The sequence below is a fragment of the Poromitra crassiceps genome (assembly GCF_964638095.1).
Source record: "Poromitra crassiceps genome assembly, chromosome: 1".
In the NCBI taxonomy this organism is placed as follows: Eukaryota; Metazoa; Chordata; class Actinopteri; order Beryciformes; family Melamphaidae; genus Poromitra; species Poromitra crassiceps.
In genome coordinates, this window is record NC_139623.1 from 109,252,421 (window position 1) to 109,266,863 (window position 14,443).

The following is a 14,443-nucleotide window of genomic DNA, read 5'->3' on the forward strand; positions in this document are numbered from 1 at the left end:
TAACGGTTAGTTTTTATATCTGTTAACTAAAATACCCCACCCCCCTCACACACACACCTAGTTTTCACCTTAGTTCACTATAATACCCCTGCTCTGAACATGTATAAAAGGGCTTCCTGCTGCTGCAACAATTGCTTACGGCCATACCACGTTGAACACGCCCGATCTCGTCCGATCTCGGAAGCTAAGCAGCGTCGGGCCTGGTTAGTACTTGGATGGGAGACCGCCTGGGAATACCAGGTGCTGTAAGCTTTTTAACTTTCTAAGCAGCAGAGGGTGCTCTGCTGCCTCTCCAGGGGAGACAGAGCCTTGAACACCATTGCTGGCCAGTGGCAGTGCAGTAACCTTTACAGAGACCCCGAGAGCACCAAGAGATGAGTTACTGCTAAAATGGTAAACACACACACACAGACACACACACACACACACACACACACACGAAGGGAACGGAGGAGTGGAGCTGAGAGCAGATAATAGTGAGCTGCTTGTATAAGTGTATCAGTTAGCTAACTGCTAGCCAGTAGCATGTTAATTCATACAGAAAGAGCACACTCTGCCTTTGAACTTTGAACCATTGAACAGCCGCACTCTCATTTTCGTGCAGAGCGTCAGATTGGATTTCCGAACATACATATATTTGTCCAAAAAAAAAACTGGGAACTGCCCCATACCCGGAAGTTGAAATTAAATCTCTAACTCTGTTAGTTCTGGCTGAAAACCATAAGTCAAATTAATGCAGGTTCTGATCTGTCCACCAAATGGAAATCCATTCTGCTGACAGACAGAAGCGAGAAACAATTTTTGTGCTTTACGGGCCACCATAGAGAGCAGCACGCACGGACCGCCCACAGATCAAAACCAAAACATTCGATGACTTCTCAAAAAATGAAGTTGGCTACGGTAGTAGGTTAGTGTAGTGTGGTGATTGAAACGCCTCTCTAGAAGTGTCCTAGTGTGGATTTAAGAAGATAAAACTATCACAAATAAATGTCCAGGCTCGGGCTTGGTGGTTTTTGATGCTTGACAGCAGCATGGCCTTGCTGTCTCCAAAGTCTCCGCTGCTGTTCTGGTTCCTTGTTGCTCATCTCACTCTCATTGAGGCTTCAGGGAGACAGAGGCGGCGGACAGAGCTGACGGGAGACCAGCGCGCCGGCTATGAGCTGCTCGACAACACGGTGGTCACTCTGAGCTCCAGGAGGAACCACCGCCACCACGCCGAAAGCCCCGGCCTGGAACCTGGGGACGCCGCTGCCGCGTTCAGGGTCTGGACTCTGGACGGGGAGTTCGTGTACCCCCCGGGCGATGTGGGGGGTGGGGGCTCTCTGATCATCCACGCCTTCACCAATAAATCGGCGTTTGTGGAGAGCCTGTGGAGCTCTGACGCGTCCCTGGGCAGCCTGGTGCACGACCTGCCGGGCAGCGCGCAGGTGCTCTTCCTGTCCCTGGACGACTCTGCGACAAGCGACGCGTTGTGGATGAGGGAGCAGCTGCACCACAGGGCCGTCCTGCACAGGTGACCCACAGCCTGCGGAGAGACACACAGTTGGGGGGGGGGGGGGGGGGGGTGTCACTACAATTCAAAGTAGTAATAGCATAATGGAGAAATACTCGTTATGTTCTGCATTCAAAAGTTTACATAAGTAGCCTAATTTTTAAGATTGATGCATTATTTTAATATTGTAGGTACTGCTGTTTAGACTCTAAAACAATACATAGTATTTTATGAGCTTATGATATGTTTTACATGTAAAACCTTATTCTGCAAAGTAGTAACTCCAGCCCTCCGATAAATGTAGTGGAGAAAATAGTACATTTACCTCTGAAATGCAGTGGAGAGGAAAAGTAACTCTCTCACAAAATGAAAATACTTAGTGCCAGTAGGCTTATCTCAAAATTGTACTAGTGTGCGTCCTGGTGGCTCACCTGATAGCACGCGCAACACGAACCGGCTGCCCCGGGTTCAAATCCAACCCGCGGTCCCTTGCCACATGTCATCTCCGCTCTCTCTCCCCACCTTTCCCGTCTGTCTACTGTCCTATCTAAACCAAATAAAGGTGAAATGCTCCCAAAAAAATCTTTAAAAAAGAATAAGTACTTAGTCAGTGTACATTACTTATAATTTGAGTTCTAATACCGTTGGAGCACGCAATCACTGCCACAGTCGCACAGAGTTGGCATGCAGCCTCTTCTCTCTCTCACAGAGGGCTTTCAGACAGTAGCCCACTTCCCTGGCTGATTCCGACTCCCCTCAGGTGGGCTCCATCAATAACTAATGAATGGAGCTGTCCATGGTGCTGAACCCGTTTTTGGCCACTAATTAGCAATTTTTGCACATTTAGTCAGCCCTAATAACCTAATTGAAAAATCTGGCCCTGTCACCACCTGCTGGGGACTCCTGCCGGTACCCGTGCCAAATAGAGAGTCACTTCCTGCTTTTATCCCTGTACCAGCATGTGAAAAATATGAATGGTGGTGAACAGAGCGATACGCTACCTCTTTGATCCCGTTTGAATTGTGCCACGGGAGTAACACACGTCATGTTTGTCAATGTAAAAGATAACTCTGCAAGTCGAGAAAGTCGCAGTTTGTGGTAAAACAGTGGCACTATAAGTTATAAATCAGAAAGACTATACGCACAACCAGTCGGGTAAGTGACGTCTCTCCCGCCAGTCCATTGTTGATGGTGTGACGTATAATGTGCGACATGAGATGTAGTTGATTCACAAAACTAAAGCTTATGTTTCAGTTTCAGGACAAACTGCGACTTTCTTGACATGCATAGTTATCTTTTAAATTGACAAAATTTAATCATGTGTACCCCGTGGCACAATTCAAACGGGATCAAAAAAGTAACGTCTGTCTCCGTTCACCACCGTTGTATTTTTTCTGACGCTGGTAGAGGGAGAAAGGCAGGAAATGACGTTCACTTTGGCTCTCTATACAGTATGAAGGCTTTCAGGCCGACGGTGTCAGAGGAAAATGAAACAGACATAGTACAGATATCATACATACATATGTAGGTTTGCTCATTTATGTGTAAAATAGTGTTTAGAAAGTCAGGACAAACTCTATTAGAAGTGGAATTTAATGGAATTCAATCCTGTCATTCCAATCCAATTCTAGTTTGGTTTCCTTAGAGGTGGGTTTTGCTATTTACCATGCGTTACCATCAGTGTTGCGCAAGTTACTTTCAAAATGTAATATACTACATATTACTAGTTACTTTCATTTGAAAGTAATAAGTTACTTTACAATATTACTCTCTGTGTAGAGTAACTCGTTACTTATTACACTACTTTTTCATTACTTTTACCAAAACAACAGCAGCAGCAGAATGACATCGCCGCCCCGGAACCATCCCGAAAAATAATTTCAACCGCCTTGAAGTCAGTGTAAACAATCCAAAATTCTAAATGTTATTCTTTTCCTTTGTTATTGTCATCTATAGTGGTTATTTGCATGAAAACACACAGTTTGATTAGGAAATGATTGTATCTGTTTTGTGCTTTGATTTAATAAAATGTAACTCAATTTGTAACTTGAGTTACTTGACAAAGTAACTGGTATAATATTACTGAAATCCTATAAGTAATAAGTTATATTACTGAGTTAATGCTAAAAGTAATATATTACATGTAATATGTTACTTTTGTAATGAGTTACCCCCAACACTGATTACCATGCATTCTCTATTTACCATGCATTCTCTATTGGTATTGTATCCCTCCCCCCACCCAAAAAATTTAATAAAATAAATCATCTCTGCAGGAAGAAAGAGGTTCTGTCCCGGCTGCACTTCTGCCCTGTCCCGGTCTTTGCTCTGGGAAACTGGATCCCCAGTGTGCTTTACTCCTGGAGCTGCACAGGACACAACTGTGGTCTCTCCCAGGCTGTGTTCACCTCTCAGGGTAAGAGACTGTGTTGTGATCAGTCTGTTAGAACAGCAACATAAAGAAATGCCTCGTGCAGCTTTAAAGGCAAATGTTTCCTGGAGATTCTCTCTACCTTCTTCTCTACCATTGAATACATGTGGTGGGTAACCTGACACTGCCAGATGGTTTGTTACACAGAACCATCTGGGACTTCATCTTTGAAGCTGTTTTGAAAAGGCCAGGTGTTTTAAAAATACCTGGCAGGTGTTTGGATGAACCATCTATCACCGTGACTATCATGGGCTCGCTTCTCACTGTCATCACACCTAAATCCCACCCATAATGGGTCTCTGGATGCTGATTGGTTTGGCTAATTGCTAGCACGGAGTTAACCAATATAGCATGGAGCATGGCTAGATGGATTTCTCACGTGATCGTGATCTCGCAAATCCAGCTGCCCTGCAAGGTTAACCTTAAAGAGCTGCTGACACAATCATTTCATTAGTTTGAGTTTCAGCGAAGAGTTTTATTGTCACATCACATTATGATCAAAATCTTGTTTCAGAGGCTTCCACCCCGAAATATATACATTTGTATATGTGTTTTGGCCTTCAAACACCCATATTGGTTGAACGGTCCGTGGTGATGATAATAGTATTGATAGATTCTATTGCAACCATGCACTAAAGTGAAAGTGATAAATTGTCTCCGACAGTTGCATGTCATGCCATTTTGAAAGAACAGTTAAAATTGTCATCCTTTTTATTTAAAGTCTTTTAAAGTCAATACGATGTGCGTTCATAATACAAAGAGAGCATAACCAAAATAATAAAAAATATAAATGACTCGTATAACTTTGATACTTATACTTGAACAAGACCAGGCAAGCCTAGTTAAGCCGGACCCAGACTCCTGTCCTGTTGTGCAAGTTCACATAAGAGCTCAAAGTTCAGTTCACACAGCTTAAAAATAGATAGTTCACGTTCATAGTTCACAATTTTGAATTTTGAACTAAATGGCAAGATCAATCTGGGTAGGGAAATTGAAAAGCAGCGCTTGCCCTTCCTTCACTACCACCACTGAGGTGCCCTTGAGCAAGGCCCTAGAACCTTCCTATCCCTATGGCCCCTTTTCCCTTCCCCCCAACACACACATACACACATCACCCACACATACCCCTTAGCCACTAATCCTACCCACTAGGGTTTAATCCCGGGAAACGGGATTCCTGGGAAATGCCATCCAACCCATTTCCCGTTTCCCGGAAAATTAATGACGGGAAACCAGGATTTTTTTTTTGTATTTTTACATGCAGAACATATTGGAATAGGCCTATATTTAGAAATATGCCGACAGTTTACTTTCTTAAATGATGTAGCCTATGTTTTAAAAGAACATGTAATATATTAGGCTACTGTAAGCATTGTAAAGTCATTAAATGATCACGATGTAGGCCTATATGCATTTCGGAGACATCAAAGTGAATCAATCAACCAACAATCAATCAATTTTTTATTTATATAGCGCCAATTAACGAGGTATTGCAGGCAGATTTTAATACTAGCTTCTCTGACAACAATGCTATAGCCAGTAATTTGAAATTTGATATCCTTTGCAGAGTGGAATTAATTTCTGATTTTATTTCGGCGTGTTTTGGCCATGCGCCTTTGTGCGCTGTGCGCCGGTGGAACACACACTGAAAGCTTATTGCACATAGCCTAATAAACAAAAATCCCACAATGTTTGTTTTCTTTTCTCTACACTTCTGACTTGCTTGAGGGGATTGTGCCAAGACCGTTAATGCAGTAGCCTACGAGACGGCGATTGAGCACCGTGCAAACTTCACCAGCGGTGAAAACGACAATCAGCCCAGCCGTGCGCCCTCGGTTCATGTGCCCCAGGTTGGGCAATGGGCATGATGGTCTGGTAGGTTGTAGGCGATGTCCCTGCACAGAGGGGTGGAGATAGTCTGATGAGCCGTGCTCCGGTATGCGGTATGGAGATGTCTGGGCACGGCTGGAAGACGAGCAGTGCAGCCGCCAGAGCGCAGCGGAGCAGCCCATATAAAAGCACACGGTGCCAGGTATCAGACAGCATTGATCTTGTGCGTAAAGGAGCGTGAAAACGGGCTGATCGACACGTTTACGGCTCCATTCCTTCCACGGCAGTTTCCACAACTCTCTAAGAAAATGTTTAGCCTAGGCTACTACAGGATTTATTCATACGCCAATCCAGGCGATTGGTGAATTATATAAACCCTAACGGCACTATATAGCCTAATCATATAGGTACAGCCTACATACAGCCTAAAAAGTTAGTTAAATTGCGATGTTTTGCCTTAATTAATAAATATTAATGGCACCAAATAATACATTCGTCAGGTTGGGAACTAATAGGTATGTATAAAAATAAAAATAAACTACCAATTTCCCGGGATTCCCGAGAAAGAGGGCTTCATTTCCCGTTTCCTGGTATGGCTCATTTTCAGGAAAAATATTAAACCCTACTACCCACCCCTCACCTGTGTCAGGCTTCATTCAGCTGCCTGCTGCCACTCAACACCCACGCATGCATGTTTCAACAATGGGGAGTCAGTCAGTCAGTAAGCCCCTGAGGCTCTTCTACATCGGCCCTTCTGGGTCCAGAAACAACCTAAGGAGTTTCATGGTTTTTGTCAGCATTTCTTTTCTTTTATTATTATTTTCTTTTATTATTATTATTATTATTAGTAGTATTATACCAAAATCATATTCAATTTTCTTTTTGTAATGATCATCTTTTTGCACACAGTGTGGAACATGCCAGTGATCATCAAGAGACTAGACGCCAGATATGATTGGCTGATGGGGCGCTGGGGTCAGACGTCGTACCGGCTGGTTGACGCGGGAGACGGGTGCGAGCCCTCGCCCTCGGTGACGGGTGCTGTAGCCTGGGTGTCCGAAGGTCGCTGCTCCTTCTTCACTAAGGTTTGTTGGTGTTACAGTCTGTGGGAACAACAGGAGAGGAGAGGGTCTCTTCACTAAGGTCTGTTGGTGTTACAGTCTGTGGGAACAACAGGAGAGGAGGGGGTCTCTTCACTAAGGTCTGTTGGTGTTACAGTCTGTGGGAACAACAGGAGAGGAGGGGGTCTCTTCACTAAGGTATGTTGGTGTTACAGTCTGTGGGAACAACAGGAGAGGAGAGGATCTCTTCACTAAGGTCTGTTGGTGTTACAGTCTGTGGGAACAACAGGAGAGGAGAGGATCTCTTCACTAAGGTCTGTTGGTGTTACAGTCTGTGGGAACAACAGGAGAGGAGAGGATCTCTTCACTAAGGTCTGTTGGTGTTACAGTCTGTGGGAACAACAGGAGAGGAGAGGGTCTCTTCACTAAGGTCTGTTGGTGTTACAGTCTGTGGGAACAACAGGAGAGGAGAGGATCTCTTCACTAAGGTATGTTGGTGTTACAGTCTGTGGGAACAACAGGAGAGGAGAGGGTCTCTTCACTAAGGTCTGTTGGTGTTACAGTCTGTGGGAACAACAGGAGAGGAGAGGGTCTCTGGTCTCAAGTCTAAATGTAAAGTAGAACACCGAGTGAAATCAAAACAAATCAAGAGCCCAGTATCAATGTCATATATATTTTTTACTTGCACCTACTACCCCCTCCTGGGGCATAGGTCGCCAAAACAAGGCCGTTCCAGCCATCTCTATCCTGGGCTTTCCGGTCCAACTGTTAAACAGAATTTAAACTCAGTCGTCTGCTGGAACAAATCTTATCACTTTCAATTTGAGTCATTTTACACAAAGACAACATCTCAAGTCAAGACTTTAGGCACCTTTTCAATTGATCAAAGTACTGTACAAGTCAAGTCCCAAGTCACCACAACCCAAGACAAGTCTGAAGCAAGTAAAATTTGTGAGAGTCTGACAAAGTAAATGTAAGTAATCTATAATCTATGACTGCTATCGACCTCTACAAGTCCCCACACATCATTTGGAGATACTGTATGTATTCTGGTCATTTTGTGCTATGGAGCAGTAAAAGTCCTACTTATTGCCCCTTTAGAATAATGGGTTTCAGTCACAATATACAGTAAAGGGCATGATTGTAACTGTGAATTGATTTGTGGACCTGTTTGCCGTTTCCTCCAGGTGCTCAGCATGGCCAAGTCCAACGCCTCGGGTGTGCTTGTCTACGCTCTGCCTGGTAACCCTCTGCAGGACATGAACTGTTTGGGGGACGAGTGTTCGTCACCGCTGGCCATCCCCGCTGCCATGGTACCTCTGGAGCCGTCCGTCGCCCAGGCGCTCAGGTAAGACCAGAAGGAAGGAAGGATTAAAGGGCTCGGACTCCTCACTTTGAAACCATAACATCCGTAACATACTGGATTAAGTGTTCTCTTCAAAGATTAAAGTAATAATCTGCAACATTTACAGATAAACAAATGTATGTTCTGCTACTCTATCGCTGATCTAAATGTAACACAATCCAAACTATCCACTTGATGGAAACTTTTACATTGCCTGTGCTAAACAGCTGGTGTCTGGTAGCTCTTATCTGGGAAAAAAAAATCCTCTGGCGCACAGGAATGCATTTTTTGTCTCGGATTTGTTTGCTAGAAACTTTTCTTCCGTTCTTCCCGATTTGCGCGAGTATATTTTTTCTAATGTTGGTCATCTCTTTCTGGAATTAAACATTTCCTTTGTTTCCAGGTTTGAGCAACTGGTAAACGTTTCCTTCCAGAACACCCCGTCCCCAAACTTCTTCATCGGTATTGACCACCAGGGGGCACTGGCTGAGATGGGCTGGTTCCTCTACCCCACCTTCAGGTTCATCAACTGGCAGGCCCAGTGGTAAGAACAGACGGTTAGAGAGACTGTCGCGTGAGGGCTCAGGTTTGATCCCCGCAATGGCCTGAGTGTCCTGCTAAAGTGTCCTTGTGTAAAAAACTGAACCCTGATGGTCACTCTGTCTGAGAACGTGGTAAATGGATGGTAAATGGACTGCATTTATATAGCGCTTTTATCCAAAGCGCTTTACAATGTGCCTACATTCACCCATTCACACACCGAAGGTGGCCAGCTGCCACGCAGGGTGCTGGCACAGCCATCGGGAGCAATTTGGGGTTCAGTGTCTTGCCCAAGGACACTTCGACATGTGGACTGGAGGAGCCGGGGATCGAACCACCGACCTTCTGGTTGGTGGATGACATGCTCTACCTCCTGAGCCACAGCTGCCCCATCTAGTAACGTTTCAAATGGTTTAAAATCTAATATTGAATGTAATGAGACACTGTGGATTGTGGCATTTATTTGCGATCTCTGCATCTCGGTTCCATTTCCAGGTTTGAGTTTTATGCAGATCTCCAGACCAGACTTCGCAGTCCGGCGCAGGTGGTTTCTGTCTTCGATAAGGTCCAGATGCAGGGAGACAGAGGAGCTGTGGCTACAGTCAACCTGCCACTGGGTAACTTTAGCAATAATAAGCATATAAAATACCAGTTTTGTTTTGTTTTGGGCTGAAGTCACTTATGGCCAGCACTTCGTGCCAGTATTGAATACATTTTTATTTGACCATTTTCATTCCAAAAAGTTACAAGGACTCAGTGTTTCCCCAAGTTTGACTCTTGTCAGGGAAATGCCTCTGATACAGCATTTAGACAGATACTTTGTGGGACACTAAAACTATCCTTTGAAATCCAAACTACACTAACAAACCAGGAAGGAAGAACATATTTAGGTGATGGGACTTATGGAAAGTCCGTGTATTCAGTTCCTTCCAAATAACACCACATAGGGAGAGGATATACTGTATCACATGACATCAGTCATGCTAAGCTTTTTTTTTTTTTTTCAAAGTTTTTTTATTCGTTTTCTGTATATTATACAAAATACAAAATACAGATTTAAATACACTTGACACTTTTAAACAGAAACCCATCCCACAAGAACCCCTAGCCTATTACACCACATACATCATGTCATACATCACAGTATATCAATACACAAAGACACACAGAGGAAAAAGAAAAAAAAGAAAAAACACAACAAAAACAGATTAATGAAAATAAATATGAGAGAGGGGGGGGGGGGTAAATCTATACATTTGAAATGCTTGAAGCGTCCATTTTCTCTACCTGGTCCAGGACTGGCTGCCAGATGGTATAAAAGTCGAGAGCACAACCCCTTGTAGCGTATCGGATTTTTTCTAGGGTTAGATGATGCATAAGATCTCTGACCCAGTGATTGAAAGTTGGAAGTCATGCTAAGCTTTTTAATGCTACTTACATTGTTGTATGGCTGACTGCAGGCTTGCTGGATGTGGAGAGCTTGGAGCTGGATGCCTCCCTGTCCTGTCCGGGCAGGAGAGATGCATCCTGCGCTCACTGGGATCACACAGTGCAGCTGTTTGTCTGCTGCGATAACTTCAGCCCTTACTGCAACACAGAGCTGGGACGCTGGATCACTGCCTTCCGCAGGTACGTACCATTGACAATGGTACATATGGGGGTGGTGTGAAAGACTGACCGTATATACTGTCTATATAAAAAACACAGAAACATGGTCTCTGTGGGTCATTAAAACAAAAACAAAAAACTTGAATTGTCTAAATTGAAGGTCTCAAAAAGTATGAAAGTAATAATCCGAGACATTTTCCTCCAAATAAATGTCAGTTTTTTGCTCTGTATCGTCGATTGATATAATACTGATTTAACCTCTATCGGCGCTGGCTGACTGTTAATATGGCTCTGTGTTGTTTTGGTAGAGGTACAGGCCACTGGCTGACTGTTAATATGGCTCTGTGTTGTTTTGGTAGAGGTACAGGCCACTGGCTGACTGTTAATATGGATCTGTGTTGTTTTGGTAGAGGTACAGGCCACTGGCTGACTGTTAATATGGCTCTGTGTTGTTTTGGTAGAGGTACAGGCCACTGGCTGACTGTTAATATGGCTCTGTGTTGTTTTGGTAGAGGTACAGGCCACTGGCTGACTGTTAATATGGATCTGTGTTGTTTTGGTAGAGGTACAGGCCACTGGCTGACTGTTAATATGGCTCTGTGTTGTTTTGGTAGAGGTACAGGCCACTGGCTGACTGTTAATATGGCTCTGTGTTGTTTTGGTAGAGGTACAGGCCACTGGCTGACTGTTAATATGGATCTGTGTTGTTTTGGTAGAGGTACAGGCCGCTGGCTGGCTGTTAATATGGATCTGTGTTGTTTTGGTAGAGGTACGGGCCACTGGCTGACTGTTAATATGGCTCTGTGTTGTTTTGGTAGAGGTACAGGCCACTGGCTGACTGTTAATATGGCTCTGTGTTGTTTTGGTAGAGGTACAGGCTGCTGGCTGGCTGTTAATATGGCTCTGTGTTGTTTTGGTAGAGGTACAGGCCGCTGGCTGACTGTTAATATGGATCTGTGTTGTTTTGGTAGAGGTACAGGCCGCTGGCTGGCTGTTAATATGGATCTGTGTTGTTTTGGTAGAGGTACAGGCCACTGGCTGACTGTTAATATGGCTCTGGGTTGTTTTGGTAGAGGTACAGGACCACTGGCTGACTGTTAATATGGATCTGTGTTGTTTTGGTAGAGGTACAGGCCGCTGGCTGGCTGTTAATATGGATCTGTGTTGTTTTGGTAGAGGTACGGGCCACTGGCTGACTGTTAATATGGATCTGTGTTGTTTTGGTAGAGGTACGGGCCACTGGCTGACTGTTAATATGGATCTGTGTTGTTTTGGTAGAGGTACAGGCCGCTGGCTGGCTGTTAATATGGCTCTGTGTTGTTTTGGTAGAGGTACAGGCCACTGGCTGACTGTTAATATGGATCTGTGTTGTTTTGGTAGAGGTACGGGCCACTGGCTGACTGTTAATATGGCTCTGTGTTGTTTTGGTAGAGGTACAGGCCGCTGGCTGGCTGTTAATATGGATCTGTGTTGTTTTGGTAGAGGTACGGGCCACTGGCTGACTGTTAATATGGCTCTGTGTTGTTTTGGTAGAGGTACAGGCCGCTGGCTGGCTGTTAATATGGATCTGTGTTGTTTTGGTAGAGGTACAGGCCGCTGGCTGGCTGTTAATATGGATCTGTGTTGTTTTGGTAGAGGTACAGGCCGCTGGCTGGCTGTTAATATGGCTCTGTGTTGTTTTGGTAGAGGTACAGGCCACTGGCTGACTGTTAATATGGATCTGTGTTGTTTTGGTAGAGGTACAGGCCACTGGCTGACTGTTAATATGGCTCTGTGTTGTTTTGGTAGAGGTACAGGCCACTGGCTGACTGTTAATATGGATCTGTGTTGTTTTGGTAGAGGTACGGGCCACTGGCTGGCTGTTAATATGGATCTGTGTTGTTTTGGTAGAGGTACGGGCCACTGGCTGGCTGTTAATATGGCTCTGTGTTGTTTTGGTAGAGGTACAGGCCACTGGCTGACTGTTAATATGGATCTGTGTTGTTTTGGTAGAGGTACGGGCCACTGGCTGACTGTTAATATGGATCTGTGTTGTTTTGGTAGAGGTACAGGCCACTGGCTGACTGTTAATATGGCTCTGTGTTGTTTTGGTAGAGGTACAGGCCACTGGCTGACTGTTAATATGGCTCTGTGTTGTTTTGGTAGAGGTACAGGCCACTGGCTGACTGTTAATATGGCTCTGTGTTGTTTTGGTAGAGGTACAGGCCACTGGCTGACTGTTAATATGGATCTGTGTTGTTTTGGTACAGGCCACTGGCTGACTGTTAATATGGATCTGTGTTGTTTTGGTAGAGGTACGGGCCGCTGGCTGACGGACGTCTCGCCTCTCCTCCCCCTGCTGAGCAGCGGCAGATGCACCTTCACCATGAAGACAGTGCCGTGGGCCATGCCATGGGTTGTCTCCCTCAACCTGAGGTTCGCTGCCAACCAGACAGGTACATAAAGAACATCTTAAAACCTACAGTAAGACTGAAACCTGTAATTTATTGTTTTAGGGTGTAATGGGTTGGTAGCATTATTGGTGCACTCATTATTGCTTGGGATATGTATCAGCAGTGCAAAACTCATAATGTGGGTGTCGCCATACTGATTATGGCAAAATCCGTGACCCAAGTAATGCCAGCTCTGGGTTTTTTTTAAAGGAGAGCACACACATCCACTCTGTGTAGCAGGTGCAGGACAAACAGGCGATCAGCATCAAGAAAAAAGTAGTAGTAGTAGAGTCCGCACAATGCATAGACTTACTCCCAGTCAATTTATTGGACAACAAATCACTGCAAAACACCCGGAAACCGCAGCAGTTAACTAGTATGAGTTGTGCCAAACAAACTTTCATATCTCAAAAACTATACAGGACATCGCTTATATTTTGACATTCTGAGTGAGAGCAGAAGTAGCTCAAGAGTTTGATGTATAATATATGCACGTCGTGTTAAACTTGTGTGAACTGTCGCAGTTTTTAAAATGTACACCGCACTGCTGGGGCTAGAGAGCACTCAAGGCTCGATTAGGGCATTCACAGACTAGTCGACTAGTAAAACCACTGGTCGACACTGTGCTTAGTAGTCGACTAGTCGTTTTTTTTTTGTTGTTTTTTTATCTTTAATCTTTAAGAAAGAACATGAGGTATTTACACGACATACATGGACTATCATATCCCATATCCCCCACAAAGAACATCAAAACACAACAAAACAAAACAAGAAAACTGCATAAGATACACAATAATCCAAGAACAAACAAGACTATTGGACAAACAACCAAACAAAAACAATGCATTCAAAGTAAATACATAGTTCTTGCCCTGTTGGCAGCTAGGAAATGCATAGCTTTAAATTGGAAAGCATCCAATCCCCCAGCTGTAGTTCACTGGTGGAATGAACTCTCAAGCTACCATATGTTGGATAACATTTACTACAAGAGCAAAGACAGATTCTTAGACATCCCCAAAATATGGCAACCACATACAGAGTTTGACTTTAAGAACTTTTTACCCCAGTGTCATTAGGCCTATCAGGATAGGAGCGGAATGCATTGTTTTTGTTTGGTTGTTTGTCCAATAGTCTTGTTTGTTTGTTCTTGGATTATTGTGTATCTTATGCAGTTTTCTTGTTTTGTTTTGTTGTGTTTTGATGTTCTTTGTGGGCGATATGGGATATGATAGTCAGTGTATGTTGTGTAAATACCTCATGTTCTTTCTTAAAGATAAAAAAAAATAAAATGGACTAGTCGACTACCTTTAGGGACGACTAGTCGACTAGTAAAATTCACTAGTCGTGAATGCCCTAGGCTCGATCCGTAGGGTTCCATTGCCGTTTCTACCCAGAAACACGGTTTGTTTACCAAAATGCTGCTCAGCTGATCCCTCGTATAGTAATCCTTGCAGCAGTCGAACAGGAAGATGAGCAACTCCTCATGTGTTCACTATAGTTTCCTTCCTGTTAGCTCTAGTTAGCTTGTTAGCATTAGCCGCGGTAACGTTACTTGGTTTTGCTAGAATTTACTCTTATCGTGCTTATAACAGCAGAGTGGCACGCACACCAAACGATGCAAACAATTTGGCGCTGGAAGTTAAATAAATGTCTGTTGCTTTGATTGAACCTAGAACTACCAAGACTGAAATGGAAAATTAAATG

At 44.1% G+C, this 14,443-nt stretch overlaps 1 protein-coding gene across 1 annotated transcript in view; it reads left to right on the plus strand.

Annotated features, from left to right (window-relative positions):
• Positions 1 to 864: 864 nt before the first annotated feature.
• LOC310778769 (uncharacterized protein) overlaps positions 865 to 14,443 on the plus strand; it is a 31,058-nt gene continuing 17,479 nt past the window's right edge. The window contains exons 1-8 of the mRNA XM_083639216.1: positions 865 to 1,513; positions 3,769 to 3,908; positions 6,663 to 6,838; positions 8,002 to 8,162; positions 8,563 to 8,703; positions 9,195 to 9,316; positions 10,160 to 10,328; positions 12,600 to 12,742. Of these exons, the coding sequence (XP_083495342.1) occupies positions 1,017 to 1,513; positions 3,769 to 3,908; positions 6,663 to 6,838; positions 8,002 to 8,162; positions 8,563 to 8,703; positions 9,195 to 9,316; positions 10,160 to 10,328; positions 12,600 to 12,742 (1,549 nt within the window). The 5' untranslated portion in view covers positions 865 to 1,016. The remainder of the gene's footprint in view (positions 1,514 to 3,768; positions 3,909 to 6,662; positions 6,839 to 8,001; positions 8,163 to 8,562; positions 8,704 to 9,194; positions 9,317 to 10,159; positions 10,329 to 12,599; positions 12,743 to 14,443) is intronic.